This window comes from Callithrix jacchus, chromosome 3 (genome assembly GCF_049354715.1).
Source record: "Callithrix jacchus isolate 240 chromosome 3, calJac240_pri, whole genome shotgun sequence".
NCBI classification, from domain to species: Eukaryota; Metazoa; Chordata; class Mammalia; order Primates; family Cebidae; genus Callithrix; species Callithrix jacchus.
This window is the reverse complement of record NC_133504.1, coordinates 23,139,375-23,162,655: the sequence shown is the minus strand read 5'-3', so window position 1 is coordinate 23,162,655 and position 23,281 is coordinate 23,139,375. Positions and strand designations below refer to the sequence as shown.

Sequence of the window (23,281 nt, the reverse complement as noted above, 5' to 3'; positions counted from 1 at the left end):
GAAGACAGTTTTATGTGCTACTTCCATAGCAAACCTGTATCAATATTAGTAGAGTCTTCAGAGATGGAAGAAAAGTAGTGGTGCCTGGAAATTCCTAAGTAGAGTCCTCAGGCCAGTTCTGAGAAACGGAAATCATGCTGGCTTCAAGAGCACTAGTATCTGTTGATAGGCCCAGATTTTTTTTTTTCCTTTTTAATCAGGGAAATTTGAAGTTCTTTCTAAGCTGCCTAGCAATATAAATCCATTCTTTCTCAAACACCTTTTATTAATAAAACCCATTCTTCACTTACATGGTTTGGAGTTTCCAGTTGAAGCAAATCATCATCAAAGTTTCCAGAGAGACAAACAAATGGTGAAATTGCTACTCTTCCTTCCTTGCAGCTCATCAAATGAGATACGAGTTGGGAGTCTTCACATTCTTTACCTGTGAATTCTGACCATAATAGTTAGAAATAGATTAGTTTTGAACTCAGCCAAATTGTCAAACCTCAGATACTTTCTCTAGACCATATTACAAGGGGAGCCATTCAGCTTCATGTAATGAAGACTGGAAATGTTTTGTAAGTTATATCACATAAGGTGAGTAGCACAGCTTGGCACAGAATGCATTAAATGCAAGTTGGCTATTAGCATTTGTATCACTATTATAAAAATTTGTATTACATTTTAGTTGCTTTAATCAATAAGAAATGAAAGACTAAATTTAAATTGCAATCTTATCAGAGAATTATGTTTATTACCTTTGTACTTTTTCTTACTGAACTCAGATTTAGCTTCAGAATCTTTCTTGAAACCATGCAGCCACTATTAGTACATTTCAAAGTAGTGCATGATAATAAAAAATATTTTTCATTTATATTCTTATAAATGTAAAATAGATCAGACATTCAAACTGGGCTCTAATTTGTAATTGAGGCAAAATATTCCCAGACTCCAATCTCACCCCACCTGTGATGTTCACTTTTTCGTGTCCATTTTCCCTTAGAAGGCTTCCATCTATTAGCTCATGAGAAGAAGAGCAAATGCTAAGAGTGTTAACCATGTGATACACATTATTTCAAAATCTTCATATATAGTAAATTGATCATTTAACACTCATCAAAACTAGGTAGATAATGTATTCCCTTTCTCATATGTCTGTTCAGAAAACTAAAGCATCAGTGTGGAGTCTCTCACTCAAGATCTCACAGCTAATAAGCCACAGCCAGAGTTTGGACCCAGGAACGATTCTCAGACTCTATGTTTATGAACACTAAACATAGTTCCTCTCAAGACAGAGAAAGAGAATTAGTCTCTAAGTTTCTCTTCATTTCATAGATGACTTACTGTATTTACCAGGCTTGACCCTGAAGCAACACTCAAGATGGTTATAAATGGCCCTACTTAGTTTCCACCTCTTTTGCCCTTTTAATGTCTAATAAGCACAATTTTTTTTCTTTAGAAAGCAAAAGGAATCTCCTCACTTGAAGGCAGGATAATGGGGTTCCACTCTTCTTCCAGAATAAATTACATTTAGGCAAGATTATTTATTCTTCAAATTTTTTCCACAATGGAGGTAAAATATACTTACTGATTTTTGACAATGGAAGTTGATACTCCTGATTCATATCAGCCAGTTTGGAAACAATTTGTAGGAAAGTGGAAAAATCCTCCATAATTTTCCTGTTATATTCATCTAAAGCATCACTGAAATCCTCAGGGAGATCATCAAGGAACACCTAGAAGCCAAATAATTTTCAGAGAGATCTATTTGCTTTGCTTCAAAACTGAATCTTTGGAAGAAAAAAGGTAAAGAACACAGCAATATAATTCTATAGTTGTCTATTAATATTTATTCAATAATGTCATCGTTTTATTTTTCACTGGTGAAATTCAGGTAAATGCATCTTCTGTTTCTATTTGCAATTACAAAAACAAATAGCTTACTCTTTACCCTTAAAAATATATTTTAACATACTGAATCAAAACCACTTTTAAGTAGAAGCCTGCCCTCAAATAGCATTAGACTTATAAATATTTCAAACATTCTTAGTGACACATTTGAATAGCAAGCAATGAGACAAAGTGCATTTGCATGCCTAGAATAAATCTCACTTTGTTGTAAGGGTTTTTTACACTCTCACTGGATTTATTTTGCTAATAATTTGTTAATTATTTTTTTTCACTCATATTCATGAAAGAGAAGTATCTTAATATCCAAACCAGGAAATGACATAACAACAAAAAAAAGAAAACTACAGACCAATATCTCTGAGGAACATAAATGCAAAAATCCTCAACAAAATGTTAGCTAACAGAATCCAACAGCATATCAGAAAGGTAATCCATCATGATCAAGTGGGTTTCATACTAGGAATGCAGGATGGTTTAACATATGCAAGTCAATAAATGTGATACACCACATAAACAGAATTAAAAATCACATGATCATCTAAACAGATGCAGAGAAAGCATTTGACAAAATCCAGCATCTCTTTATGATTAAAACCCTCAGCAAAATTGACGTAGAAGGGACATACCTTAAGGTAATAAAAGTCATCTGTAACAAACTCACAGCCAACATTATACTTTACAGGGAAAAGTTGAAAACATTCCCTGTAAAAAAGACTCATTCAAAAAGCTTCTAGAACTGATTAATGAATTCAGTTAAGTTTCAGGATACAATATTAATGTACACAAATCAGTAGCTGTGCCATATACCAACAGTGACCAAGCTGAGAATTAAATAAAAAACTCAACCTCTTTTACAATAGCTGCAAAAAATAAAATAAAATAAAATAAAATACTTAGAAATATGCCTAACCAGGAGGTGAAAGACATCTACAAGGGAAACTACAAAACACTGCTGAAAGGAATAAGAGACATCACAAACAAATTGAAACATGCTCATGTATGGGTAAAATCAATATTGTGAAAATGACTATACTGCCAAAAGTAATCTACAAATTCAATACAATTCCCATCAAATTACCATGATCATTCTTAATAGAACTAGAAAACACAATTGTAAAATTCATAAGGAACGACAGCAACAAAAAAAGCCCACATAGCCAAAGCAAAACTGAACAAAAAGAACAAATCTGGAGACATCACATTACCTGACTTCAAACTATCCTACCATTACTGTCACCAAACCACAAGGTACTGGCAGAAAAATAGACCCATAGGCCAATGGAACAGAATAACAAACACAGAAATAAAGGCAAAGACTTACAGCCAACTGATCTTTGACAAAGCAAATGAAAACATAAAGTAGGGAAAGGACATCCTATTCAACAAATGGTGCTGGGATAGTTAGGCAAGCCACATGTAACTGAATGAAACTGAATCCTTATCTCTTATGTTATACAAAAATCAATACAAGATGGATCAAAGATTTGAATCTAAGACCCGAAAGCATAAAAATTCTTGAAGATAATGTTGGAAAAATCCTTCTAGACATTGGCTTAGACAAAGGCTTCATGACCAAGAACCCAAAAGAAAATGCAAACAAAAAAGTAGAAATAGACAGGACTTAATTAAATTACAAACTGTCTGCACAGCAAAAGAAATAATCAGCAGAGTAAACAGACAACCCACAGAGTGGGAGAAAATCTTTGCAAACTACTCATCCAACAAAGGACTAAATACACAGAATCTACAAGGAACTCAAATCAGCAACAAAAAAACAATCCCAACAAAAAGTGTGCTAAGGACATGAATAGACAATTCTCAAAAGAAAATATACAAATGGCCAACAAACATATGAAAAATGTTTAAAATGACTAATTATCATGGAAATGCAAATCAAAACCACAATGCAATGCCATCTTACTTCTGCAAGAATGGCCATAATCAAAAAATCAAAAAATAATAGACGCTAGCATGGACGTGGTGAAAAGGAAACACTTTTATACTGCTGGTGAAATTGTAAAGTGGTAAAACCACCATGGAAAACAGTGTGGAGATTCCTTAACAAACTATAAGTAGATCTACCATTTGATCCAGCAATCCCACTACTGGGTACCAACCCAGAGGAAAATACGTTTTATACAAAAAAGATACTTGCACAGGCATGTTTACAGCAGCACAATTTGCAATTGCAAAAATATGGAGCCAGCCTAATTGCCCATCAATCAACGAGTGGATAAAGAAAATGTCTTATGGAATACTACTCAGACATAAATAGAAATGAAATAATGGCATTCACAGCAACCTAAATGAAGTTGGAGACAATTATTCTCAGTGAAGTGACTCAGGAATGGAAAACCAAACATTGTATGTTCTCACTTACAGAAATGAGAGCTAAGCTCTGAGGACACAAAGTTATAAAAATGATACAATGGACTTTGGGGACTCATGGGAAAAGGTGTGAGTGAGTGAGGGATAAAAGACTACACATTGGGTGCAGTGTACACTGCTTGGATGATGGGTGCACCAAAATCTCAGAAACCACCACTGAAGAACTTGCATGTGTAACAAAACCAATTTTATCAAAATAAAATTGATAAATTTTATCAATGTATTGTATTCTCTCCTCTTATTTTCTTGAATGTATTAATCACACTTAAAGTCCTTATATGTTAACACTAACATCTGGATCATTTATGGGGCTACAATTATCAACCTGTTTTCTTCCTGCTTATTGGTCATGTGTTCATGCTTACTGCTTCCCAAAAAACTATTGAAATTTTTTTTAATCCTCCCAAAAAATTCAAATGTGGTCATTTAAAAAAGTATCTTTGATATAAATATAAAATAGGAAATAATATGTTTAATATGATTTGTTATGTATAACCAAGAGTTTATGTATGTGTATATCTGATGAATGTGTGTATTTGAATATAAAATATATGAATCAACAACAACAAAATATTGCGCCATTGTCCACTAGCTTCCATTATTTTGATTAAAAAGTGATCTATCGTTCTCATTATTGCTTCTTAGAAGGAAATGTTTCACTTTATTTCTGTCCTAGGTGATTTATGATTTTTCTCTTTGTGTTTTAAGCAGTTTTAGCTTAGTGTTTTTCTATATTTTTTCTTCTTAAAGTTGACAAGGGTTTTAAAACTATGGTGAGCTATCTTTTATCAGCTTTGGAAAATTCCCAGCTATTACCTTTTTGATAATATCTTTGGCCATTTTTCTCCAACTTCTTTTTCTGGGACTTCCATTACATATACATTAAAATTTTTCAGTGTGATTCATGTTTCTTATGCTGTCTGAATTTTTAAAATTCTTTTTTTTTTTTTTGGCCTAGTTGTATATTTATTTTTATTTTTATTATTTTTTTTAATTTTTTATTGGATTATAGGTTTTGGGGTACATGAGCAGAGCATGCAAGACAGTTGCGTAGGTACACACATGGCAGTGTGCTTTGCTTTTCTTCTCCCCTTCACCCACATTTGGCATTTCTCCCCAGGCTATCCCTCCCCACCTCCCCCTCCCACTGGCCCTCCCCTTTTCCCCCCAATAGACCCCAGTGTTTAGTACTCCCCTTTCTGTGTCCATGTGTTCTCATTTTTCATCACCCACCTATGAGTGAGAATATGCGGTGTTTCATTTTCTGTTCTTGTGTCAGTTTGCTGAGGATGATGTTTTCCAGATTCATCCATGTCCCTACAAACGACACGAACTCATCATTTCTGATTGCTGCATAATATTCCATGGTGTATATGTGCCACATTTTTCCAATCCAGTCTATTATCAATGGGCATTTGGGTTGATTCCAGGTCTTTGCTATTGTAAACAGTGCTGCAATGAACATTCGTGTACATGTGTCCTTATAGTAGAACGATTTATAGTCTTTTGGATATATACCCAGTAATGGGATTGCTGGGTCAAATGGAATTTCTATTTCTAAGGCCTTGAGGAATCGCCACACTGTCTTCCACAATGGTTGAACTAATTTACACTCCCACCAACAGTGTAAAAGTGTTCCTTTTTCTCCACATCCTCTCCAGCATCTGTTGTCTCCAGATTTTTTAATGATCGCCATTCTAACTGGCGTGAGATGGTATCTCAATGTGGTTTTGATTTGCATCTCTCTGATGACCAGTGACGATGAGCATTTTTTCATATGACTATTGGCCTCATATATGTCTTCTTTCGTAAAGTATCTGTTCATATCCTTTGCCCACTTTTGAATGGGCTTGTTTGTTTTTTTCCTGTAAATCTGCTTGAGTTGTTTGTAAATTCTGGATATCAGCCCTTTGTCAGATGGGTAGACTGCGAAAATTTTTTCCCATTCTGTTGGTTGCCGATCCACTCTAGTGACTGTTTCTTTTGCCGTGCAGAAGCTGTGGAGTTTCATTAGGTCCCATTTGTCTATTTTGGCTTTTGTTGCCAATGCTCTTGGTGTTTTGTTCATGAAGTCCTTGCCTACTCCTATGTCCTGGATAGTTTTGCCTAGATTTCCTTCTAGGGTTTTTATGGTGCCAGGTCTTATGTTTAAGTCTTTAATCCATCTGGAGTTAATTTTAGTGTAAGGTGTCAGGAAGGGGTCCAGTTTCTGCTTTCTGCACATGGCTAGCCAGTTTTCCCAACACCATTTGTTAAACATGGAATCCTTGCCCCATTGCTTGTTTTTGTCAGGTTTATCAAAGATTGTATAGTTGTATGTATGTTGTGTTGCCTCCGGTGCCTCTGTTTTGTTCCATTGGTCTACATCTCTGTTTTGGTACCAGTACCATGCTGTTTTGATTACTGTAGCCTTGTAGTATAGTTTGAAATCCGGTAGTGTGATGCCCCCCGCTGTGTTCTTTTTGCTTAGAATTGACTTGGCTATGCGGGCTCTCTTTTGGTTCCATATGAAGTTCATGGTGGTTTTTTCCAGTTCTGTGAAGAAAGTCAATGGTAGCTTGATGGGGATAGCGTTGATTCTGTAAATTACTTTGGGCAGTATAGCCATTTTCACGATATTAATTCTTCCTAACCATGAACATGGAATGTTTCTCCATCTGTTTGTGTCCTCTCTGATTTCGTTGAGCAGTGGTTTGTAGTTCTCCTTGAAGAGGTCCCTTACGCTCCTTGTGAGTTGTATTCCAAGGTATTTTATTCTTTTTGTAGCAATTGCGAATGGCAGTTCGCTCTTGATTTGGCTTTCTTTAAGTCTGTTATTGGTGTAGACGAATGCTTGTGATTTTTGCACATTGATTTTATATCCTGAGACTTTGCTGAAGTTGTTTATCAGTTTCAGGAGTTTTTGGGCTGAGGCGATGGGGTCTTCTAGGTATACTATCATGTCGTCTGCAAATAGAGACAATTTGGCTTCCACCTTTCCTATTTGAATACCCTTTATTTCTTTTTCTTGCCTGATTGCTCTGGCTAGAACTTCCCGTACTATATTGAATAGGAGTGGTGAGAGAGGGCATCCTTGTCTAGTACCAGATTTCAAAGGGAATGCTTCCAGTTTTTGCCCATTCAGTATGATATTGGCTGTTGGTTTGTCATAAATAGCTTTTATTACTTTGAGATACGTTCCATCGATACCGAGTTTATTGAGGGTTTTTAGCATAAAGGGCTGTTGAATTTTGTCAAATGCCTTCTCTGCGTCAATTGAGATAATCATGTGGTTTTTGTTTTCGGTTCTGTTTATGTGGTGAATAACGTTGATAGACTTGCGTATGTTGAACCAGCCTTGCACTCCTGGGATGAATCCTACTTGATCATGATGAATAAGTTTTTTGATTTGCTGTTGCAATCGGCTTGCCAATATTTTATTGAAGATTTTTGCATCTATGTTCATCATGGATATTGGCCTGAAGTTTTCTTTTCTCGTTGGGTCTCTGCCGGGTTTTGGTATCAGAATGATGTTGGTCTCATAAAATGATTTGGGAAGGATTCCCTCTTTTTGGATTGTTTGAAATAGTTTTAGAAGGAATGGTACCAGCTCCTCCTTGTGTGTCTGGTAGAATTCGGCTGTGAACCCATCTGGACCTGGGCTTTTTTTGTGAGGTAGGCTCTTAATTGCTGCCTCAACTTCATACCTTGTTATTGGTCTATTCATAGTTTCAGCTTCCTCCTGGTTTAGGCTTGGGAGGACACAGGAGTCCAGGAATTTATCCATTTCTTCCAGGTTTACTAGTTTATGTGCATAGAGTTGTTTGTAATATTCTCTGATGATGGTTTGAATTTCTGTGGAATCTGTGGTGATTTCCCCTTTATCATTTTTTATTGCATCTATTTGGTTGTTCTCTCTTTTCTTTTTAATCAATCTGGCTAGTGGTCTGTCTATTTTGTTGATCTTTTCAAAAAACCAGCTCTTGGATTTATTGATTTTTTGAAGGGTTTTTCGTGTCTCAATCTCCTTCAGCTCAGCTCTGATCTTAGTAATTTCTTGTCTTCTGCTGGGTTTTGAGTTTTTTTGATCTTGCTCCTCTAGCTCTTTCAATTTTGACGATAGGGTGTCAATTTTGGATCTCTCCATTCTCCTCATATGGGCACTTATTGCTATATGCTTTCCTCTAGAGACTGCTTTAAATGTGTCCCAGAGGTTCTGGCACGTTGTGTCTTCGTTCTCATTGGTTTCGAAGAACTTCTTTATTTCTGCCTTCATTTCGTTGTTTACCCAGTCAACATTCAAGAGCCAGTTGTTCAGTTTCCATGAAGCTGTGCGGTTCTGGGTCGGTTTCTGTATTCTGAGTTCTAACTTGATTGCACTATGGTCTGAGAGGCTGTTTGTTATGATTTCAGTTGTTTTGCATTTGTTGAGCAGTGCTTTACTTCCAATTATGTGGTCAATTTTAGAGTAGGTGTGATGTGGTGCTGAGAAGAATGTGTATTCTGTGGATTTGGGGTGGAGAGTTCTGTAAATGTCCACCAGGTTTGCTTGCTCCAGGTCTGAGTTCAAGCCCTGGGTATCCTTGTTGATTTTCTGTCTGGTTGATCTGTCTAGTATTGACAGTGGAGTGTTAAAGTCTCCCACTATTATTGTGTGGGAGTCTAAGTCCTTCTGTAAGTCATTAAGAACTTGCCTTATGTATCTGGGTGCTCCTGTGTTGGGTCCATATATGTTTAGGATCGTTAGCTCTTCTTGTTGTATCGATACTTTTACCATTATGTAATGGCCTTCTTTGTCTCTTTTGATCTTTGTTGCTTTAAAGTCTATTTTATCAGAGATGAGAATTGCAACTCCTGCTTTTTTTTGCTTTCCATTAGCTTGGTAATTCTTCCTCCATCCCTTTATTTTGAGCCTTTGTGTATCCTTGCATGTGAGATGGGTTTCCTGGATACAGCACACTGATGGGTTTTGGATTTTTATCCAATTTGCCAGTCTGTGTCTTTTGATTGGTGCATTTAGTCCATTTACATTTAGGGTTAATATTGTTATGTGTGAATTTGATACTGCCATTTTGATTCTAAGTGGCTGTTTTGCCTGTTAGTTGTTGTAGATTCTTCATTATGTTGATGCTCTTTAGCATTCAGTGTGATTTTGGAATGGCTGGTACTGATTGATCCTTTCTATGTGTAGTGCCTCTTTTAGGAGCTCTTGTAAAGCAGGCCTGGTGGTGACAAAATCTCTGAGTACTTGCTTGTTCGCAAAGGATTTTATTCTTCCTTCACTTCTGAAGCTCAGTTTGGCTGGATATGAAATTCTGGGTTGAAAGTTCTTTTCTTTAAGAATGTTGAATATTGGCCCCCACTCTCTTCTGGCTTGTAGCGTTTCTGCCGAGAGATCTGCTGTGAGTCTGATGGGCTTCCCTTTGTGGGTGACCCGACCTTTCTCTCTGGCTGCCCTTAGTATTCTCTCCTTTATTTCAACCCTGTTGAATCTGACGATTATGTGCCTTGGGGTTGCTCTTCTTGCGGAATATCTTTGTGGTGTTCTCTGTATTTCCTGCAATTGAGTGTTGGCTTGTCTTGCTAGGTGGGGGAAATTTTCCTGGATGATGTCCTGAAGAGTATTTTCCAGCTGGGATTCATTCTCTTCGTCCCCTTCTGGTACACCTATCAAACGTAGGTTAGGTCTTTTCACATAGTCCCACATTTCTTGGAGACTTTGTTCATTCCTTTTTGCGCTTTTTTCTCTGATATTGGTTTCTCGTTTTATTTCATTGAGTTGGTCTTCGACTTCAGATATTCTTTCTTCTGCTTGGTCAATTCGGCTATTGAAACTTGTGCATGCTTCGCAAAGTTCTCGTATTGTGTTTTTCAGCTCCTTTAATTCATTCATATTCCTCTCTAAGGTATCCATTCTTGTTATCATTTCCTCGAATCTTTTTTCAAATCTTTTTTCAAGGTTCTTAGTTTCTTTGCATTGATTTAATACATGATCTTTTAGCTCACAAAAGTTTCTCATTATCCATCTTCTGAAGTCTAATTCCGTCATTTCGTCACAGTCATTCTCCGTCCAGCTTTGTTCCCTTGCTGGTGAGGAGTTTTGGTCCTTTCTAGGAGGCGAAGTGTTCTGGTTTCGGGTGTTTTCCTCCTTTTTGCGCTGGTTTCTTCCCATCTTTGTGGATTTGTCCGCTGGCCTTCTGCGTAGTTGCTGACTTTTCGTTTGGGTCTCTGAGTGGACACCCAGAATGTTGATGATGAAGTATTTCTGTTGCTTGGTTTTCCTTCTACCAGTCTAGCCCCTTCGCTGTATGACTGTTGAGGTCCGCTCCAGACCCTGCTTGTCTGGGGTGCACCTCTAGTAGCCGTGGCACAGCGAGGTGCGCTACCAGTTTCTTTTTCTGCTCTCTTTGTCCCAGGATGATGCCTGCCTAATGACAGTCTTTTGGATATAGAGGGGTCAGGGAGCTGCTTGAGGAGACAGTTTGTACTTTATAGGGGTTTAATTGCTGAGCTGTGCACTCTGTTGTTCATTCAGGGCTGTTATGCTGCTATGTTTGATTCTGCTGCAACACAGCTCATTAACCAACCCTTTTTTTTTTTCTCAAATGCTCTGTGTTGAGGGGTTTGGGCTTTATTTTTGGATGTCCGATCAGGTGTCCTGCCCAGCTCGAAGGCAGACTAGCCACTGTTTGGCTGCCGAGGCTCCGCCCTGCTGTTGTGTGATTCGCGCTGTTCCTGCCGGCTCTGCTGTGGTCTCCGCCACGCCCTGCAGTGGAGTCTCTTCGTTGTAGCGTGTTGCCTCAGCAACGGCAGGCTGCGTCAGCAGTGGGCGTGTATCTCAGTAGGGACGGGTTGTCTCGGCAACGGCTGGCTGCGTCAGCAGTGGGCGTGTATCTCAGTTGGGGCGGGTTGCCTCGGCAATGGCTGGCTGTCTCAGCAGTGGGCGTGTATATCAGTTGGGGCAGGTTGCCTCCGTAGTGGTGGACGCCCCTCCCCCACAGAGCGTCTTGGACCGTCTGCCCGGGATAGTTTGAAATCGCGGCTTTGTTCTTCCCACTGGGTATCCCAAACGATCTGTCCCTGCAATCCCCTGGGCTGGGCTACTGTGCAAGTCTGGTTCAGTCTCAAGTCCAGCCCTCTCAAGTCTCAGGTTGCCAGTTCAACAAGGCACCCGGACAAGCGCGCCCTGTGGGGATTGCTGGGTAGGGCCGGCCGCCGCCACCCCGGCTGCCGGCTTCGCCAGGCAGACCTACTGCCTGGCGTCCCGTGTCTTTTTATACTTGGGAGTTTCCCCGTTCTGTGGGCAACAAAGATCAGTCTGGAAATGCAGCACTGACTCACCGTTTGCGGATTCAACGTGGGCTCCAATCCTGGGTTGTTCTCACAGCGCCATCTTGAGTCCCCTCTTAAACTGGGATCCTTTAAATTTCTTTTATCTCTGTGCTATACTTTGGATGTTTTCTATTATGCTAATTGTCAACTTCCTGATCATAACTTCTTAAATGCATATTCCGAAGGAAGATATTGTATTTTCAGTTCTAGAATGTCCATTTAGTTTTACATATTCAAATTATCTACTAAAAGTATCCATCTTTTTACTAATTTTTGCCTCTCCTCCTATTTTCTTAAAGATAATAATCATACTTAAAGTCCTTATGTGCTAACACTAATGTATGGAACATATATGGATCTATAATCATCAATCTCTTTTCTTCCTGCTTATTGGTCATATACTCATGCTTACTCACCTTTTCAGGTTTTATTTTTGGTTTTGGTTTTGCACCAGAAACTGTTTTCAAAGGACTTTACAGGTTTTCGATGTTATCTTTCACCAGAGTGAATGCCCCCATTTTCATGTTTAGTCAAGAGAGTGAAAGTATGATCACCTCAATTCAAGTGAAGACTGCAGTGGGTATTGTTTTACAATTTTAATAAGCCTCATTCTATATCTGCTTTGTCATTCTTTCTATGTCATGACTTTCTTGGGATTTTGAGAACAAGGCTAATTGGTCTTAGTCTTCTCAAATATAAAAAACTACTGAAGATCCACCTCTTTCCTGTACACTTACTAAACTGCTGTTTAATTTTCCAGTCCTAAATGGCTTCAAAAATGCCTTGAAGGGGATATAAACCTATCCATGAAGACAGATCCAGATCCTTTTCTCTAGTAAGTTTTTATTTAATATATTGGACTTTAGAAATTATTATCTAATTTTTTCTTTTTCTTAGAGATGAGGTCTCCCTATGTTCCCCAGGCTGGCCTCAAGCTCTTGGGCTCAAGTAATCCTCCCACCTCTGACACCCAAAGTGCTGGGATTACAGGCATAAGTCACCATGTATGGTCTATTTTTCAGTTGTTTGGTGTAGCACCCCAACATTTCATGCAGATCTGTCTGTTACCCAGAAAAGTGTATTTTTATCATGATCTTTTTTCAAAATAGAGATACTGAATTTTCTAAGTTAAATACAAATTTGTTTAAAAAGAACAGTTAAGTGATTGTTTCAAAAATGTACGGGTGGTGAAAAGTGTGAAGATGATAGATTAGAGCATGCGTTCACTACTCTAGAGGACATTCTATGAGAGCACAGATTTGTAATCTAACATTGTGGGATTAGAAGATATATATTAACTCTTTTTGTTTTGTTCTGTAGCACCTTCTCACTAAGGTTATCTAGTATAAACCAGCATATCCCATTTTATTCTAGGGAAGTATAATAGTAACAGTATTTGATGTCAATTTGATGGTAGAGAATCATAACCAAAGAAAATGTTGCATGTTACAAATAAAATTGAAAAAGTACTTCTCTGTTTTTTGGTCTCTGTGAGTCAAGGTATGATTTCTTAGATAACTATTCAAATATTTATTCAGAGAAGACGTTATAATTCACAATATATACTTCCCTTCCATAGTCCTACCTGAGTTAAAGGGATCCGAAAAGAACAGTATATTTGGTGATAAAGATAGTTGTTTCACTTAAATGTATAATTAGCAAATATTTTCTTTAGTAACCTGATATTATAATTTGATACAATCAGATGAAAAACATAAGTAAAATGTTGATCTTTTTTTTCACAAAGACTTGAACTTTTTGGTAGCTTTACAGAAGGAGACATGAATTACAGATTAAATATCACACTGATTACAAAAAGAACAAATTATTCTACAAAATAAACTGTCCTCTGAATTGCAATTTTACTGCTGCTGAGTCATTTTAGGTAAGATCTATTTAGTGATTTACATTAATAAATTTTATCAAAATCATACATTTTACCTTTGATTGATAAAACTTGTATTTAGCATCTTGGAACTTTGGTGGAAAATATCTTCTTCCAAAGAGATGTGCCAATACTAACATTAGCTTTTCCATAACGTCTTGAGAAAAATGTTTTGAGCCTATAGAAAACGAAGTATGTCTTTGTAAATATAAAAGGGTATAATTCTAGTTTTTTCATGTTTAAATGGAATGTCATATTACATTTAATTTTATGGAAACTAAAAATGTATGACAAATATAGCAATTGAAGAGTTACTGTATATCTGCTAACAGTTTTTATCTGTGCCTTCTTTTCTGTTCTTGTTACCTATACCCTAATTTGGATCCAAATCATCACACACAAATTGCCTTATTTCCTTGCTTAGATTTTCCTCACTTTAGTCTATCTTAGTGCTTTTAAGAATACCATACAGATCTAGTGTTTAAATGTAAAAATCAAAGATTGTAAACAAAAATGTATTAAATAAAATGTATTTTAAAATTTACTTAATGTGGGTAAAATTTTGGTATTTTTAGGGGAAGATATGATTCTAAATTAAACTATTAATATAATATCTGCTATTTAGGTATACTATATAGTAACAGTTAAAGAAAATATTGGAAGAAAATATTCACAAATATTAACAGTGATTAACTGTGGATAGTGTAATTGTGAGTAATTGTTTATTTTTAACTTAATGCTTTCCTATATCCTTTTACTATGATGATTATATATTGTATTTAATTAGAAGAAAATATTTTCTGAAAAGTGTATGTTATTTAATATGTTAATCTTGGAGGCAAGGAATCGCTGAAATTAATATTTTGGAGCATTAAATATGTGTCATAAAATATAGCTGACTATCCTATAATATGTATGAGTAGATATTTATTTTGTCAATTGAAGATCTATAAATAATCTTCATATTAATTGTATTTTCTTTATGAAAAACATTCCTGAGGTTTTGGCTTTCTACAAATCTGTTGCTATTTTTGTACTCTGTCTCTACATAAATATATAAAATCTGAAGCTTACCTTTCCTGGTTGGCTGACAGAGATCATGGAAAAGGCCGCTTACAAGAAAACTGACAAAAACAAGATTAGAAGGTTCATGATAATGCAAATGTGATACAAGTCCAGCAAACCCCATAGGATTACCTTCTTGATCTAAATAGCCCTAAAGAACAAAAAAACAATTTATTAGTTTGAGTCAACTCACCACATAATGAATGAGTAACTTATTAAGTACCAGTTTAAAATAGTATTTAATGCCATTATAAGAAATATTTGTAACTTTTACTTGGCCCAACTTTATTAATTATACCATTTATAAGTAATATCAGTCATTGGATAGAACCTTCTAAAAGCTACAATTAGTTCAGCATGGTAAGAAATCTCGATAGTAGCAATGATATTTCCCTACACAAAAAAAGTGTAGTTAATACATACCTCTTTCACCAGGAACTGCAAAGAAAACAAGAAGTAAAGCTTTAACATGTCCACGGCTCTGGGTTGCTTGAAGGACAGCAATGAATGCTTTAGCACTGACAGCACCTTTAAAGAACAGTATTTTTAGACACACAACATTAAGTGTTATGAAATATATTTGAAAATGATAATAAAGGAAAGATCAATGTCTCTTATACCACACAGATATTATAAATGTGTCAGGTAAAATTTGATGTATTTGTTTTATAATGTTACATGGCAAATCCTTTCTTTGACAAAATAGAGCACACACACAGAATTGTCAGAAATGACAATACTGCCAAACAGTCTGATTATAAAAGCTTTCCAGTTTTAGAGCTTATAGCTTTTAAATTGTTCTAGAAGAAAAAAGATACGTTATCCCATGTTCTGCAGTATTGTTGCAAAAATAAGTAACCAGGTTGATTTCAACCAATGATATAAAAATATTGCCTGTTTTCCAGTGTAAAACTGCATGTTTCAGCTTTCACTAAAATGTCTATGAAATTAAAAGAAAAAAAATCCCAGCATTGCCAAAACTGAAACTGAGCTGTCTTTAAGCCTGAGGGTTATAGAACCTAAAAAGAGTCTCTACTTATTATAAGACTAGTGGACTAGGAGGAAGGAAGGAAGGAAGGAAGGAAGGAAGGAAGGAAGGAGGGAGGGAGGGAGGGAGGGAGGGAGGGAGGGAGGGAAGGAAGGAGGGAGGGAGGGAGGAAGGAGGGAAGGAAGGAGGGAGGGAGGGAAGGAAGGAAGGAAGGAAGGAAGGAAGGAAGGAAGGAAGGAAGGAGGGAGGGAGGGAGGGAGGGAAGGAAGGAAGGAAGGAAGGAAGGAGAGAGAAAGGGAGGGAGGGAGGGAGGAAGGAAGGAAGGAGGGAAGGAGAGAGAAAGGGAGGGAGGGAGGAAGGGAAGGAAGGAAGGAAGGAAGGAAGGAGGGAGGGAAGGAAGGAAGGAAGGAAGGAGGGAGAGAGAAAGGGAGGGAGGGAGAGAGGGAGGGAGGGAGGGAGGAAGGAAGGAAGGAAGGAAGGAGGGAAGGAGAGAGAAAGGGAGGGAGGGAGGGAGGAAGGGAAGGAAGGAAGGAAGGAAGGAAGGAAGGAAGGAAGGAAGGAAAGAGGGAGGGAGGGAGGAAGGGAAGGAAGGAAGGAAGGAGAGAGAAAGGGAGGGAGGGAGGGAGGGAGGGAGGGAGGGAAGGAAGGAAGGAAGGAGAGAGAAAGGGAGGGAGGGAGGGAGGGAGGGAGGAAGGAAGGAAGGAAGGAAGGAAGGAGGGAAGGAGAGAGAAAGGGAGGGAGGGAGGAAGGGAAGGAAGGAAGGAAGGAAAGAGGGAGGGAGGAAGGGAAGGAAGGAAGGAAGGAAGGAAGGAGAGAGAAAGGGAGGGAGGGAGGGAGGGAGGGAGGGAGGGAGGGAGGGAGGAAGGAAGGAGAGAGAAAGGGAGGGAGGGAGGGAGGGAGGGAGGGAGGGAGGGAGGGAGGAAGGAAGGAAGGAAGGAAGGAGGGAAGGAGAGAGAAAGGGAGGGAGGGAGGAAGGGAAGGAAGGAAGGAAGGAAGGAAGGAAGGAAGGAAGGAAGGAAAGAGGGAGGGAGGAAGGGAAGGAAGGAAGGAAGGAAGGAAGGAGAGAGAAAGGGAGGGAGGGAGGGAGGGAGGGAGGGAGGGAGGGAGGGAGGAAGGAAGGAAGGAGAGAGAGGGAGGGAGGGAGGGAGGGAGGGAGGGAGGGAGGAAGGAAGGAAGGAAGGAAGGAAGGGAGAGAGAAAGGGAGGGAGGGAGGGAGGAAGGAAGGAAGGAAGGAAGGAGAGAGAAAGGGAGGGAGGGAGGAAGGAAGGAAGGAAGGAAGGAAGGAAGGAAGGAAGGGAGAGAGAAAGGGAGGGAGGGAGGGAGGGAGGAAGGAAGGAAGGAAGGAAGGAGAGAGAAAGGGAGGGAGGGAGGGAGGGAGGAAGGAAGGAAGGAAGGAAGGAAGGAAGGAGGGAAGGAAAGAGGGAGGGAGGGAGGAAGGGAAGGAAGGAAGGAAGGAAGGAAGGAAGGAAGGAAGAAGGGAAGGAAAGAGGGAGGGAGGGAGGAAGGGAAGGAAGGAAGGAAGGAAGAAAGGAAGGAAGGAGAGAGGGAGAGGGAGGGTGGTGGGAGGGAGGGATGAAGGAAGGAAGTAGGAAAGGAGAGATGGAAAGAAGAAGAGAAGGGAAGAAGAAGGGAAAAGGGAGAAAGGGAAGGAGGGAGAAAAGGAGAAAGAGGAAGGGTGGAAGAAGGGAGTGCACTTTCCATCTCCTTACTGTGAGATAATACTGTTTGAGGGCACCACATATGGCCTTTTTTTTAAACCTCTTCTCTCGCACATGCCACATTGAGTCCAAGATGGCAGTAGTCAGAAAACAGCAGAGTAGTAAATAGTGAGGGTTTCATGGTGGTTCACTATAACCACAGAGATACAGACCTTATATGTAAAGTCATACTAAGATAGTAAGAATCCTAATGGCATTGCATACTGTAGTTTATTGTGATTAATGTCATCCATATATCAATGTGTGAGTGAGAACAGCAAAAGTAGAACATGACATTTCAGCCCAGAAACTACATAGATGTACATCTGCTAAACACTGATGTTTGGGCCAAACACTGTTCATCCAGCTCAGATTTAAAAAGGTATTCTATTAGCATTTAGATGGATAGAGTGAAGCCAGAAGAAATTTCATATATCCTATTGCTTAGCAAGCCATCAGATTTGGATAGATGCATCCAAAATGATAAAATAGAAAAACCCACAAGCAGAAGAAACAGCAGGAGCATTCAGACTAGAATATGCCTGGAGTATTCATGGAACAGGTAGCAGGCCATGGGAGAGACAGGAAGAAGTGAGTCTATGATCTGACAAGAGATCAGATTCTACAGAACCTCATAGACTGTGACAAAGGACATCTTTTCCTCTAAAGAAAAGATCTGATCTATGAAAACTGCTTTCTGTATGCAGCAAAAAACAAAAAAGATATTTTGATAAAATATTTGTATGCCCTCTCTCACCACACCTATTCAACATAGTGTGACACTTCTGGCTAGGTCAATCAGTCAAGAGAAAGAAATAAATGATATTGAAAGAGGAAGAGACAAAGTAAAAAAATTGTCTTGTTTGCAGATGACATGACCCTATATCTAGAAAACTCCAATATCTCAACCCAAAAGCTTCTTAAGCTGATAAGCAACTTCAGCAAAATATCAGGATACAAAATCAATGTACAAAAATCATAAGCATTTTACTCACCCCCATAATTTAATTACCTCCCACCAGTTTCATTCCACAACACATGGGAATTGTGGGAGTTATAATTTAAAATGTGATTTGGGTGAGGACACCGCCAAATCATATAATTGCACCCCTGGTCCCTCCCAAATCTCATATCCTAACATTTCAAAACCAATCATGCCTTTTCAAAGTCTTAACTCATTTCAGCACTAACTTAAAACTCCACAGTCCAAGGTGTCATCTGAAACAAGGCAAGTCCTTTTTACCTATGAGCCAGTATAATCAAAGGGAAGTTAGTAACTTCCTAGACACAATGAGGGTACAGGCATTGATACATACAGTCATTCCAAATGGGAGAAATTGGCCAAATCCAAGGGACTACAGGCCCCATGCAGAATCCATCAGTGAAGTCAAATCTTAAAGCTCCAAAATGATCTCCTTTGACTCCATGTCTCACATCCAGGTCATGCTGATGCAAGAGGTGGGCTCCCATGGCCTTGGGCCACTCCATTCCTGTGGCTTTGCAGAGTGTAGTGCCCTTCCTGGCTGCCTTCATGGGATGGTGTTGAGTGTCTGTGACTTTTCCAGGCACGTGGCACAAGCTGTCGGTGGATCTGCCATTCTGGGATCTGGAGGATGGTAGTCCTCTTCTCACAGCTCCACTAGGTGGTGCCCTAGCAGGGACTCTACGTGGGGTCACCAACTTCGTATTTCTCCTTTGCACTGTCTTAGCAGAGGTTGTCCATAAGGATCCCATCCCTGCAGCAAACTTCTCCCTGGACATGCAGGCATTTCCATACATCCTCTGAAATCTAGGCAGAGGTTCCCAAACCTCAATTCTTGATGTCTGTGCACCCACAGGCTCAACATCACATGTAAGCTGCCAAGGCTTGGGGCTTCCACCCTCTGAAGCAACAGCCCGAGCTGTACTTTGGTCCCTTTTAGCTGGATCAGCTAGGATGCAAGGAACCAGATCCCTAGACTTTACACAGCAGAAGGACCCAGGGCCTGGACCACAAAACCATTTTTTCCTCCTATACCTCTGGGCCTGTGATGAAAGGGGCTGCCACAAAGATGTCTGACATGCCCTGAAGACATTTTCTCCACTGTCTTGGTGATTGTTTGGATCCCTATTACTTAAGCAAATTTCTGCAGCCAGCTTGAATTTCTCCTCAGAAAATCAGATTTTCTTTTCTATTGCATTGTCAGGCTGCAAATTTTCTGAACTTTGATACTCTGCATCCCTTATAAAACTGAATGCCTTCAACAGCACCTATGTTACCTCTTAAATGCTTTGCTGCTTAAGAATTTCTTCTGCCAGATACCTTAAGTCATTTTTCTTAAGTTCAAAGTTCCATAAATCTCTCAGGCAGAGGCAAAATGCTGCCAGTCTTTCAGCTAAAACATAACAAAAGTCACCTTTGCTGTTGTTCCCAAGAAGTTCCTCATCTCCATCTGAGACCACTTCAGCCTGGATTTTATTGTCGATATCACTATCAGCATTTTGGTCAAAGCCATTCAAGAAGTCTCTAGGGAGTTCCAAACTTTCCCACATTTTCTATGTTCTTCTGAGCCCACCAAACTGTTCCAATTTCTGCCTGTTACCCAGTTCTAAAGTTACTTTTACATTTTTAGGTATCTTTTCACCAGTGCCCCACTGTACTGGTATCACTACTGTATTAGTGTTTTCACACTCCTGATAAAGACATAAACAATACTGGGAAATTTACAGAAGAAAGAATTTTAATGGACTTACAACTCCACATGGCTTGAGAAACCTCACAATCATGATAGAATTCAAGGAGGAGTAAGTCACAGCTTACAATGAATGGCGGCAGGCAGAGAGAGAGAGAAAGAGAGAGAGAGAGAGAGAGAGAGAGAGAGAGAGAGAGAGAGTTTGTGCAGGGTATCTACTCTTTTTTAAACCATCAGATTTCATGAGACTTATTCACTATCATGAGAACTTCATGGACAAGATCCACCCCCATGATTCAGTTACCTCCTACTGGGTCCCTTCCATGACATGAGGAATTGTGGAGTTACAATTCAAGAGGCAATTTGGGTGAGTACACAGCCAAGCCATATAAATCATGAAATCTTTGCCTGTGCCTATGTCCTGAATAGTTTTGCCTGGGTTATCTTCTAGAATTTTTATAGTTTTTGGGTTTACCTTTAAGTTTTCAATCTATCTTGAGTTAATTTTTGTATAAGGTTTAAGAATAGGGTCTAGTTCAATTTTCTGCTTATGGCTAGCCAGTTCTCCCATCCTCATTTATTCAATAGGGCATTCTTTCCCCATTGCTTCTTTTTGTCAGGTTTGTTGATGATCAGATGGTTGTAGATGTATAGTCTTGTTTCTGAGTTCTCTATTGTTTTCCGGTGGTCTATGTGTCTGTTTTTGTACCTGTACCATGCTGTTTTGGTTACTGTAGCTTTGTATTAAAGGTAAAAGCCAGATAGTGTGATGCCTCCAGCTTTGTTCTTTTTTCTTAGAATTGTCTTGTCTATACAGGCTCTCTTTTGGTTCCACTATGAATTTTAAAATAGTTTTTTCTAATTCTGTGGAGAATGTCAATAGTAGTTTAATGGGAATAACACTGAAACTATAAATTACTTAGAGCAGTCAGGCACTGTTTACAATAGCAAAGACTTGGAACCAACCCAAATGCCTCTCAATGATAGGCTGGATAAAGAAAATGTGGTAATATATCCCATGGGATACTATGCAGCCATAAAAAAGGATGAGTTCATGTCCTTTGCAGGGACACGGATGAAGCTGGAAAGTATCATTCTCAGCAAACTGACACAAGAATTGAAAACCAAACACTGTATGTTCTCACTCTTAGGCGGGTGTTGAACAATGGGAACACATGGACACAGGGAGAGAAACACCACACACTGTCAGTGGAAGGGGATCTGGGGGAGGGATAGCAGGAGGTAAGGGTATTGGGGAGGGATAACATTAGGAGAAATACCTAATGTAGATGATGGAGGGATGGAGGCGGCAAACCACCATGGCACATGTATACTTATGTAACAAACCTGCACGATCCGCATATGTGCCCCAGAACTTAAAGTATAAATAAATAAATAAATAACTTAAGATCACTGCTAATTAGAGAAATGCAAATCAAAATCGCAATGAGATACCATCTCGCACTAATCAAATGGCGATTATTAAAAAGTGAAGAAACAACAGATACTGGTGAGGTAGCAGAGAAATAGCAATGCTTTTACACTGGTGCTGGGAGTGGAAATCAGTTCAACTACATTGTGGAAAACAGTGTGGAGATTCCTCAAAGATCTAGAGGTAGAAATACGATTTGACCCAGCAATCCCATTACTGACTATATGGCCAAAGGAATATAAATCATTCAATTATAAAGACATATGTATGCATATGTTCACTGCAACACTTCACAGTAGCAAAGACATGGAATCACCCCAAATGCCCATCAACAATAGACTGGATTTTAAAAATATGGTACATATACACCATGCAATACTATGCAGCCATAAAAAAGAATGAGATCATATCCCTTGTTGGGGCATGGACAGAGTTGGAAGCCATCATCCTCAGCAAACTAATGCCAAAACAGAAAACCGAACACCACATATCCTCACTTATATGTAAGAGGTGAACTATGAGAACACACGGACACAGGGAGGGGAATAACACACACAGGGGCCTGTAGGGGAAGGGAGAGGGAGAGCATCAGGATAAATAGCTAATGCATGCTAGGCTTAACACCTTGGTGATGGGTTGACAGGTGCAGGAAACCACCCTGGCACATCTTTAGACAACAAACTTACACATCCTGCACATGTGCCTCAGAACTTAAAATAAGAAGATGGAAAAAAAGAAAAATTATTTTCATCTTTATGTTATTTTCCCTAGCTATCCCCAATTCTATACTTTTCAAGACATTACAAAAACATCAAGACTGATAAAACTCAAGGGTTATTGCTACAGACTTCTAAAAGAGCAGCAGACCTGACTACAGCCAGGCCAGCGATGAAGACTGAACCTCAGGCAGGGTCCAGCATGGTACCTTTGCCTTGGCATCCTCTGGGTCATCTCCCTTGGAAGCCAGCAGCATGAGTCGCAGGACCAGGGTTATGCTGAGAGGGAACTGTCCTCTCAGCTCAGGAACATTGGATTTTATGAGTTTTCCTATTTTGGGGAATGGGATATTAAAGAAATACACATCTCCCATCAGGTCTTGACCTCTTCTTCCAGCACGACCAGACATCTGGAAAGAGAATCGAATTACAATGTAAAACCTCCCCAAATACTTCTACTGCCATACTGTAAGCATGAGGCCTTTACTCTACTTTGGAGCATGGAAATTGTACATATGTTTAACCATTAAGGAGCGAACCCTAACATGCAACTACATGGTGCTTAGGAAATTTGCCATGACTGAGACAGATCTAAAAACTGACACACCTGTCATCATCATGTACCTGCTTCATGCCATTAATTTCAGTAGGCATTTGTATAATATATATCCAAGAAATAATCTATTGAAGAAACAAAGAGCAATGGCAAAACAGTGATGTCAAAATCACTTACAGAAGTGTGTTGAGTTACAAATCACAAAATAAAATATGTACACAAATAGAATAAACACGAGCGAAATAAAATTCAGAAATGCTGCTTGTAAAAAAAAAAAGGCAAGTTAAGAATAAACTCTTTGCAGGGGTTATATTAACTCTGATTTTATTAAGTGATTAGACTCTGCTGAGGCATTGGGAATATAAGAAATGTGCCCATACTGAAACAACCACAGAGCGGAAGATCCAGAACTCAAATCCGGGCATTTCAGTTCCCAAGTCCATCATCCCAAATATCAAACACCCTAGCTCCAGAGCCCAAAGTAGAAGACTCCCAAAAATGAGCTAGAAGAATTCATTCAGGTATGTATGGCAACAGCAGTAGAAATTTAAAAAAAGGGGGGTTGTAACATGGTAGGAAATCATATGAGGATGTTGGGTAGAAACAAGGCGGAAAAGGAGAACAAAAAGTTTTTAGAAATGAAGGGAGGGAAGCACGTTGACAAAAACCTGAATGTGG

General features: G+C 39.1%; 1 protein-coding gene across 6 annotated transcripts in view; it reads right to left on the bottom strand.

Moving 5' to 3' along the window:
- DDX60 (DExD/H-box helicase 60) overlaps positions 1-23,281 on the bottom strand; it is a 116,534-nt gene that overhangs the window by 13,696 nt on the left and 79,557 nt on the right. For all 6 annotated transcript variants that reach the window (XM_054252798.2, XM_035292697.3, XM_078366311.1 and 3 more), the window contains 6 exons: positions 22,257-22,457; positions 14,966-15,070; positions 14,552-14,693; positions 13,534-13,655; positions 1,571-1,718; positions 291-433 (listed from right to left, as the gene is read on the bottom strand). In XM_054252798.2, coding sequence (XP_054108773.2) covers positions 291-433; positions 1,571-1,718; positions 13,534-13,655; positions 14,552-14,693; positions 14,966-15,070; positions 22,257-22,457 — 861 coding nt within the window. The remainder of the gene's footprint in view (positions 1-290; positions 434-1,570; positions 1,719-13,533; positions 13,656-14,551; positions 14,694-14,965; positions 15,071-22,256; positions 22,458-23,281) is intronic.